The sequence below is a fragment of the Micromys minutus genome (genome assembly GCF_963924665.1).
Source record: "Micromys minutus genome assembly, chromosome: 2".
Classification (NCBI taxonomy): Eukaryota; Metazoa; Chordata; class Mammalia; order Rodentia; family Muridae; genus Micromys; species Micromys minutus.
The window spans coordinates 3876822-3887198 of record NC_137971.1 but is presented as its reverse complement, the minus strand read 5'-3'; the positions used below and the strand labels follow the sequence as shown (position 1 = coordinate 3887198).

At 45.0% G+C, this 10377-nt stretch overlaps 1 protein-coding gene across 1 annotated transcript in view; it reads right to left on the bottom strand.

Moving 5' to 3' along the window:
* The window catches only part of ABLIM1 (actin binding LIM protein 1), a 194342-nt gene that overhangs the window by 5574 nt on the left and 178391 nt on the right, over window positions 1-10377 (bottom strand). The window contains exons 16-22 of the mRNA XM_080912595.1: window positions 8467-8613; window positions 6426-6517; window positions 5281-5386; window positions 4491-4555; window positions 3205-3294; window positions 1799-1873; window positions 702-782 (exon numbers count right to left, since the gene is read on the bottom strand). Of these exons, the coding sequence (XP_080768721.1) occupies window positions 702-782; window positions 1799-1873; window positions 3205-3294; window positions 4491-4555; window positions 5281-5386; window positions 6426-6517; window positions 8467-8613 (656 nt within the window). The remainder of the gene's footprint in view (window positions 1-701; window positions 783-1798; window positions 1874-3204; window positions 3295-4490; window positions 4556-5280; window positions 5387-6425; window positions 6518-8466; window positions 8614-10377) is intronic.

Here is a 10377-nt window from a genome sequence, read left to right as displayed (position 1 = left end):
CACTATAAATCTTACCAGGTACTTTTATACACTGACCTTACTGTAGGCTTACATGTAAGCGCACTTACATTTAAGGGCATACATACAGATGGCCTCTCTGAAGCCAGGACTGACTGCCTCCATGCTGACTGGGTGTGGCAGCACCCTTCCATTCGGTCTTCACGGTATACACTTTGAGAAGCCCTGTCCTTCCTCTTCCTATACCTTTGATGTCTAAGGAAACACCAAGCACTAACGAAGCACTAACGAAGCATCTCTTTGTTTTAGTTCCTTGCCGAGCCTCAAGATTTTAGTTAGTTTTTTGTTCTACCTACAATATAAGACTTGAAAAAAAAATCACTACTTTAGGAACTAGAGACATGGCTCCTCCGCAGTAAGAGCACTTGATGTTCTTCAAGAGGATCCGTGTTCGATTCCTAGAACCCACATGGCAGCTCACAGCTGTCTGTAGCTCCGGTTCTAGGGCATCCAACACCCTCCCACAGTACACACGCAGGCAAAACACCCGTGCATAGAAAATAAAATGAATAATTAGAAAACCCCCACAACTTTAGGTTTCCTCTGGAAAAAACATTTATAATTTTTAGAGGTATGCTAGTGTATACGCGCACTTGTGTAAGTGTGTGTGTGTGTGTGTGTGTGTGTGTGTATGCGTGTTGTACAAGGATCTTCATTCGAGGTTAAAGTTTTGCCTTGTTTACCTCCAGCCGGGTTCTATCCACATCTCTCAGGATTTTGTTGCGCCCTCTGTTGGTCACCATGAGCATTTCATATGGAAATATCTGAGGAAGACAGACAATGCCTTGTCTAGCACGCAATTCTCCTTTGAACTAATAAGCACACGCTAAGATCCAGCACACCCATGATAGAGACAGAAACAAGAGCTGCTACAAAGAACCTCTAGTGTTCAGGGAACAGAGACGGTCTCTTACACACTCCCATTTCTCTGCCAGTGACTCCCGCTACACAGTGCCAGGGGTACCATTTTCTGAAGTCTTAGAAACGAGACGTAAGGTGAGAGTTAGTGGATATCTGAAGTGGCAGGCACACACGCTGCCTCTCAGATGTGTTAGGTCACAGGACACCTCTGTGCAGGGCCTGTCGTCACTCTCAGCTACGACAGATTTGTGAATTCCAGCGTTCTGGAAGCTGGCACACTTAAATAAGCCCCAAGTAGAGGTGCCAAGAAGATCGAGCCTTTTGTTTTGCTTTGTAAGACAGGGTCTTACTATGTAGATCAAGCTGGCCTCAGAGTCAGATCATTCAGCCTGCCCCCACCTCCTGAGCGCTCTGATTAAAGGCGTGCTACACCACATCTGACAACTAGATGCCTCTTGAGACCTGGAATGCTCTGGAGCTGGGATGACTAGCCACGTCAGTTTACCTGAGACTAGTCAGAGGTGGGAGTAAGACATTTTGTTACTAACACTGAGAACGTTCTGGAAAGTAGGATTTATATTGGGCACACAATCTACAGCAGGCTTCGCTGTTCTACATATCGGTCATGCCTTGAAATGCATGTGGCAGGGGTCAAGGTCATACCTAGGTCATAGGGTAAGGGTATTGGCACCTCACTGTGAGCAGAGTACTTTGGGCAGTGAGGGTTTAAGTCTGCTAACAATGTGGCACAAGCAGGAATGGCAGGATGCTTTAAGACAAGCTCGCTTGGAGGTACCAGGTGGCTCTTACACTCTGATTACAGAAAACAGGGATCCAAATCTCTGTCGTATGCACACACAGTTAGTTGTGTGCACATGCAATTGAGTACAAAAGGAGAGGAACAGTCAGTCACACTTGCCTTTGGTTCCAACATGTTGGGCATGGACACCCCTCGATCCATTCTCATCGCAGGCATGTGGCCATCTGGGAGGGTCTGCAACAGAAGTGCTTGCTTAGTGGTGAGCATGAGTGCTCGGTGGAACCGCAGGGAGGGCTCTAAGTATTCCCTGACTTTCCTGTTGGGTCTCAGTTCCTACCCTCCCACCCTCACATCTTCACTAACCATGAGTTTCTCAAAGTGAGATCCTTACAGAAAAGAGTGCTAACACGGGATCCCATTGGAGAAACATTAAGGCTTTGCAACTGTGGACTAGTTCCTGATTTAGGCTGCATGGGTGGAGGGGCACATCACATAAAAACCATCAAGTCGATTATTTTGCTTCTGTGTCTGTCTGTCTGTCTATAGCCCCAGCTGGTCAGCATCACAAGTACCGGATCACAGGATACACCGCCACACCCCCTCCCTCCTCGCCCGCGCTCACAGGCTCACAAGATGAAAAGAAAGAGTTTGGGAGCAAACTGTTTTCCCTCCCAGAACCCTGTTTAATTCCATTTGGGGACACAAAAGAAAAGGTAGCAAGCACCTAAGCACTGAGAGATGGCAACTAAAGACCTGTGTCCAGTCTGATATGGCCGCTCACGTCTACCCTCGACAGGATTCATGATAGCCAGAGCAAGAGGATCTTCTCACACCTTGGCCTGGCTACCAGACAGCCTGCTCCTCCCAGCTACTCAGTAAAGGTAATCAACCACCATATTCATCCTCCCAACAGACACCGCTCCCCTGAGGAAGCAGCGTGGACTGGAAAATCAACGTTCTGCTGTGGCCAACTCAGGGAACACAGAGCTGTCCATACCTGGTAGTCTGAAAATGGAAGAAAAAAACAATCATCAGGGAAAGACCACGAGAAAGCCATGGGATTGCCTACAGCAATGTTGTACTTTACTGTAACTTCCAAAACACCCCAAAATGAACTGTTCTTTTCTCAGTCCTAAGCAGCTCACATACTGAACCACTGGGTTCCCCAAAGCTAGGAAACACCTGCCTCAAGTCTAGGCATCAGTTCAAACATCTCTTTCTCTCTCACTTTCTGTCTCTGTCTGCCTCTCTCTGTCTCTATCTGTCTCTGTCTGTCTCTGTCTTTCTCTTTCCCTCTCTCTTTTTTTCTCTCTCTGTCTGTCTGTCTCTCTATCTCTCTGGCAGCTCCTCACCAACTGCCGAGCGCTCATCACGTAGACAGGCAATAAATGGATGTTTAGCTACTGCTTTCCCATGCTCTATTTATGTAGAGACTGAGATGTTTTTGTGCTTGCTATTAACTCAGAAGAGAGCTGTGGCCCTACTGTGGGATACACAGAGCTCATACACTAGCAGCATGCTGGTTTGCGCAGCCTCTCCTGAACCTGGGTCACAGGAACTGGCACTGCAGGGTCAGCCCCTGACTGGACCTTACCTCGAACCCCACCACTGATGTCTCCGTAGCTGTTGTACTGGGCGAAGTCTGTGGAAACTGGCTGCAACGAGGAGAGTTTCATCATTGGAAAATCTCAGTGGTGGTCATTTTTATAAGAGGTGGGGTGTGGGGGAGGGAGGAGAACAGACTCCCAAGCAGCCTTCCCAGGCTAAACCCCCCCCCCCATGCTCTTATTTATCCAATTTATTCTTCAGACTTTGGAATCCCAGCGGTATGCAGGTGACTGCGAACCTGCCAGGCTTTGATAGAGCACATATTTGTTCAAATATAAAAATGTATCTCTAAAGGCAGGAAGTGGTGATGCATGCCTTTGAACCTCACTTATCTCTGTGAGTTCGAGACTGCTGTGGTCTACACAGTAAGTCCCAGAACAACCCCAGGACTAGGGCGACACCCCCACCTCATTACCACCAAAAGTATTTCTAGATGTAGTTATATAATTGTAATTATTCTAACCTGGTGGGGGAAGGTGGCTGTTACCATCTCTCTCTACAGAGATAATGAATCAAGTGATTACGTTTGCTTTATTGGAAAAAAAAAGTCTGCTATTTTCTATTTTAGTCTTTAAGACTTATGCGGGCTATTCATTAAAGTCAGCTTCTCCTCCTTGAGAAATAAAAAGTATTTTGGGGCTAGAAAAATAGCTCAGGGGTCAAGAGCACTGGTTGTTCTTCCAGAGGTCCTGAGTTCAATTTCCCAGCAACCACATGGTGGCTCACAACCATCTGTCATGGGATCTGATGCCCTTTTCTGGTGCTGTCTGAAGATAGATACAGTGTACTTATATACATGAAATAAATAAATCTTTTTATTTAAAAAAGTATTTTATTTTGCTTATAACACAAAGTGATTTACCAAGTAGCTAGGCAGATGGCAGTTTGCCGTGTATTTGAATACCAAGATCAGGAGATTATCCAGGGGTTGGCAGGATCTTTAGTGTATAAAGGTACCTGCTCAAGCCAATGAGTCTGAGTTTAATTTGCAGGATTTACATGGTGGAGGGAGAAAACTCCTGAAAGGTGCCTTCTTATCTCCATACGTGTAAAGCTGTGCATGCCACATACACATGCCACACACACCACACACACAAGCCACATACACATTCGCGTGCACACACACTGGCATGCATACAAAATAAAAGTAAAAATACACTTAAAAAAAGATTATTCTGATGCTGTGTTAGTACAGAAATGAGGGAGAGATTCATACAGACACCATCGGCTGAAGAAGTCTCACCCGGTGAAGGCCGTTCTTCCCGTAACCAGGGAGAGACGAGGTTTTAGATGATGGAGCATGTGAAGCTGAATAAGAAAAAAAAAAAGGAAAAGAACTTTCTAATGCTTCATTGAGACAGCCAGTGATCTTAGACAATTAAAACTCAGGAAAAAGAATTCAAACAATATTGGGTTCCAGTGTTCACAGCACACTGCCTTGTTGGGGAGAGAGCAGGGGGCGGTGCCATCATCTCTAGGAGAGGCTGGAGGAGGAAGGACGTACAGTCCAGTTGGAGCTGAAGGGAGTGGCACCCCTGTGATTCCCCACCACAACTAGAAGCTGGGTGGGCCTTTTTCTTTTGAGTCCTCAGTCCTAAGAACACCATTATTTTGATATTATAGGAGACAAAAAATAGGAACTAAGAAAAGATGCGGAGCAGGGATTTGAACCTAGTGATATGTGGGTGCTGCACTCCAGCCCAGAAGCCAAGGGAGCAAGATACCACAATGGTACTGCCCAGGGCTGGGATCCTGTCTGAAAGAAGGGTTGGCTATGGGGGAGCAGACCACCTACAGCTTAATACCTCTGTGTCTCTGGACAGGACCATCTTTTAAACATGGTTTATTTGCAGGTGTAATTGTATCATCACATACTCGCAGAGAAGAGTCTCATATTCAGAAGGGACTCGGGGTTAGAGGACCTCATGAGTTGGTCCTGTCTCCTGGCTAACAGTCCAGCCTGTGCCTCTATGTTTTTGCAGGCAGGTGGCTTGATTCTCCCTTAAATCACAGAAGGGGTTGGGGCTGCTCACCTGAGTGCAGGGGCGAGTCATACCGGCTGGCCAGCAGGGATGCTCTCTCTCTGTTCTCCCTCTCCATCTCTTCCTTCAGGATCAGCTGCCCCAGGCCTGAGTTGAGCTATTAGCAGGAAGGAAGAAGGAAAGAAACAAGAGGAGGTCATAAACTATTGTTTATCCTGCTTGGAGCTTGTGGTTCCTTAAGAGGTAGGACAGGCTGGGTCTACAGACTCTGAAGCCCTGTTAGCTTTTCTCATGCCAGGCTCCACAGTTAAATAAAAAGTCACTTTTCCTTGCCAGACCTCAACATATGTGAGTTTGGTGGTTTTGTGCGTGTGTGTGTGTGTGTGTGTGTGTGTGTGTGTGTGTGTGTGTGTGTTTTGTTTCTTAATAGGAAGGAGAGATTGTTGTAGATTGGGCATCCTTAAACAAGGAATTTCACTATTTGCCTTAAAAACCATTAAAAAAAAAGGAATATATGCTCACATATTTTAGAAAATCCAGAAGAAACTGTGAGCCCCAGAAGGAGTCCCCACCCACTGCATTCTGATTTGTACCCATCCCTCAGTGTCCTATACACATTCTACACACACCAGGTTTGCTCTCTGCACCCCTCCCCCGCCTCTGGAGAACAGCATTTGAAGGGACCCAGTAGTCCCCTTTCGGTCAGAGGTTAGAATCAGATAGCCTTCTGGGGCAAGAAGCAGGAACACACAAAGAGAGCTGGGGGAGTGGGGCGCTCTTGGTGGCAGACCAACTGGCAGCCTTTTTTTCTCATTCCAGATATAAACCTTGTCCAAGTCCTCAGGAGATTTGGACCAATGTCACCCCAGGGAAATCCCTCTAGCAAGGCCTGCATGCCCCTGAGTGCACACCACTCTGGCCTGCAGGACCCCTCCACCTCCTTTCAGCCCAACCGGCCCACCCGCACACCCACCCCTACAGTCACGGGCTCCCTGCATCCTGTGACCTCTAAACCTCCAGCCTCACCCTTACTACCTTGAATCAGCGGTTGCATGCCATGTCTCTCCTACTGGCCTGGGAGCCCTTGAGGTCTGGGACCAAACCCCTTCCCTGGGTGGTGTGCGCACAGTCTTCACGTACGACAAGCAAATACCCGGAGGCGAACGGGAGTAGAAGTGACAGCCTCAAGGACAAACCTTCATCAACTGCTCTTCCTGAAGCTGCCGGCGTCTCAGGAGCTCTTCCTCGTCTTCCTCTCTGCCACTAGATCTGCGTCTCGGGTCAGTTCCTAATTCCACAGTAAAGACAACTTCTCACACCAGTCCCATGACACAGGCATCTTAGCCACGGGTCTCTCTGGTTGTCTGTCGGGCTGGCAAGGTGTGCAGGGGGCTTTCACGTGGTGGAGGAAACAGTTCCACAGAAAAAATGTCTACCACCAGCTCAGCACCTTGGCTGTTCCTATGAGCTCCTCTAATGGGCTGGTTTGGTGTGTCAGGTAGCCAAGGGGGGATTTGGGCCCCTTGCAACAGCTGACTGTTACCTCGACCTGGGCTGTGGCAACTGACTCTCAAGCATCAACATTAGCCACAGGCCAGAGCTCCTAGTGGAGGAGCACCTCCAGCTATTACCACCTGAGGATCAGAGCGAAGGAATCCAAGCCCATCTCTGTATCTACAACTTGCTCCTCAGACAGTTTCCTTGTGGCAAGTTTTTCAAACTTGCAGTCCCCTCTTGCCCTGGTTTTAGGCTTTTAAAAATAAGCTGCCGCTTTTCCGTCCACCCTTTGTAAATCCATTAAAAAGCACATTTTGTGTGTTTCTTTTAAAGTCTGGGTCCATAGTTTTTCTTTCCTCCTCAGGTAGAATTTTGCTACTGTTAGGTAAACGAGAAGAGGGTTAACAGGCTGGAAGTGACTTTGGAACAATGTAGGAGACAAGGTATCAATTCCAGGCTCTCAGAAAGAGTGTCCCAGAGACTGAAAGGCTGAAACAAGCTTTGCTTTTCCTAACTCACTTAGGTAAATCTGGCTGAGGAAGCAGGAACGCTTTCTAATCTAACAAAAATAAACATTTACCAAGAGTTGTAGTTTTTAATGTTTTGATAAAAGGAACAAACATGTCCCTCACTTTAGGATTCTAAGCAGCTTCAGACTAATTTGGTGATTATGACAATATCAACAATAACTTTTAATCTCTCTGAATTTAGCAATGTAGCTGAGGTAAAAACCCTGGTAAAGTTCCCATAAGCTTTCTGAGGAACAGAAAGATTGACAGATTTTCATTCTTAGAAAAGCCAATGTGGATTTTCTCTTTAGTTTATACTAATAAAAATATATCTACTAAAATTTGCTGGAATTAGTTACATCTCATCAACCAAATTATAGAATGTCTGTGAACAATGAGGATAGCTTTCTCCTCAACTATTTCTATAAATGTTAATTGCTTTTAAATGAACTTCTATTGCCTATAAAGGTTACTCTAAGAACACATTAATTAGTCTGATGAGGAAGGTTAAGGTTTTTGTGGAGCACTGAAGGCCCTTTGGGCGGTCAGCAGAAGTGAGGTTAGTTGAAACTTTATGAGGCTAATCTGATTTCCAGCCTAATCCATTTCTAGAGGCCCAAGTGATTTTGCTTCTGACAAAATGGTAAAGACACAGACACGACTGGAAAACATAAAGCAAAAGATGACATTTCCAATGTGACATTGGAGTGTAGGACCATGGAATGACAGATGTAAACTCATATACAAGTTAAATTCCAGAATGCCCAGTACAGCCTCTTAGCAGAGAAGTCCTCACCTGAGCAGGAAGGGGGTCTCAGCATTAAGGCTACTTGTTAACAGTGGGGAAAGGTGGCCCGGATACATCCTGAACCCAGCTGAACTGGGAAAATAGATTCCCCATAACTTTACCCACTCTGTTCTCCAGAATACTACCCTGGCCAGCAGCCGCTGATCCAACTGTGCTCAACAGGCAACTGAGTCAATCCTTTCTAGCCACCAGCTATAGACCAGTTCTAGATCCTTGTGTACAGCCAGGCAACAGGAAGCAGAGTTTTGTAGCTTTTGAGCAATTTGGGTACATACTAATATCATAAACATTCTTGTCACCAGTCTCCCCACTGGTCTATATACTTTTCTTAAATGTTTCTGGGATGTTTCTTTGCATGTTTTTAAGCACTCCATTATGCACTTTCCTGGGCATTTGTGTGACTTAGCTGCGTTGGTTGCATACCTACGGCGGCAAGTGAGGGGGGACCCGGCCAGTGGTCCGTCTCAATCTTTGGGATCTCGTTGGGATCTGGCGCCTGGGCTGCTGGGAACTTGGAAAACTTGATGATATCTTCTGAAGCCTTGTTCTGGGCTGCCAAGGCAGCTGCATCTAGGTGGGAACCAGGGATGCTTAGCTATGGGTCTGTAAGGCAGTGGTAGTACCACCCCACAGACATGATTCTCCATTCTCTATGGAATGTTCCAGAGCTAGAACTCTGAACTCCTCTGCCACCATAGGACCAGATACTCCTAATTGGTCTCCAGTTTTTAAATACTCTCGGAATTGGAAAATTTGATAATTTAGAAGTTTGGGTTCTAAATTTGAAATTAGGCTCTAGTCTTTGATATTTAGAAAGGGTCTGTCTCATTCATCTTACTCCTTAACACGCTTTATATGGGCCTTTGAATCGTAGGAGAAACTGAAATGGAGAAATGGACTTCTGGTTTTGCAGGAACTCCGTGTGGTTTATGGTGGTCATCCAGACTTAGCGCTTTGTTCTGGGGCCTGTTCAAATTAGTGAAGAGCAGCCCAAGCAAGCGACATTAGTCACAAGTTCACGGTGCCCATACTTAATGGAGGACTTGCTGGCTTAGAGCCCCAAAACTATTTGCAAATTGGAGCAAAACAAACCGGGTTAAATGGTCAGCCCCTGATTCCAGCTGACTAGGCAAACTGGCCTGGCACTGCAACACATATTTATACGGTTGAAGTTAAACTACTGCTCTCTGTGAATCACACATATTAAAATCTGGAAATAATGTTTTAGATCGTTTCTAGTGAACTTCCAGCCTTCAACTTGCTGGTGTGATTTGACCAAGACTAATCAATAATTAGGGGTCAAGTCTTGGCTGGGTAGGAAGCAGTGTGTCTCAGAATCATTAACTTAGTGGGAATAGTATCTTGTCTTAGGAAACCTGTCTTCCCTGAAGAGCTCAGTGTGTTAGCACAAGACTGGACCTCTATGTAAAAATGAAGAAAGGTTACTTTTATTTCATTGCAAATGTTTCAAGAAACAAGTATCAGTTTGAGACACAAATTTTTTTTTTTCTTTTTTGGATGGAGCAGGTTCTTCGAACACACCTTGGAAAGTGTTGCTTTAGTAGTACTATTGATTAATTACTCACAATAAATTGAAAACAAGGACTCAAGCCAAATGAACAAAGCCATCTCTTCCACATGAGGCCTAACACAATCCAACCTCTGGTACTCTTGTTCACTGGTTAGGGAGCTAGGGACCAGAGATTTTAATATTTACAGACACCTCTAAACTGCTAAATTTAACTGGGTATTTCACTCTTAAAGGAAAACAAAACAAAACAAAACAACAACAACAACAAAAAAGCATGACTTCAAACAGTACTTACGCATTAGAATTGGTGAAGTCAGTAGTTAGACATTCACATGTTAATGAGTGTGTGGGAAGACATTAAACCATAAAAAACAAAAACAAAAACAATGTTAATAAACTTAAAATGCAAGCGTGGGATGTAAAACCTTAAATAAAAAAGAAAAGGAAAAGCAAACAATACACATTTTCCCCCTTCCTAGAATGTTGGCCTACAAGTTTTTCCTTGGGTATTTTCAACTGATACTGGAATTCTTACTTATTCCCGACTAGATTTTATTGTCAGCCCTCAAATTTCCAGACACAGTATGGAATTTTCAGAATTCACTGGAAGGCCATCTATCTACGATACAGATTTATGACAGATAAATCCAGAGAGGCCTGATAGTAGTGGGAAAAATGAGACTCATAAAAAAAAATATACACTGTGATTTCTTAGATTAAAAAAAAAAACCCATGTTCACAGAAAATAAAAACAAAATAATAAATCCACCTTAGGATTCTTCTAGAACCGTAGAAGACATCCT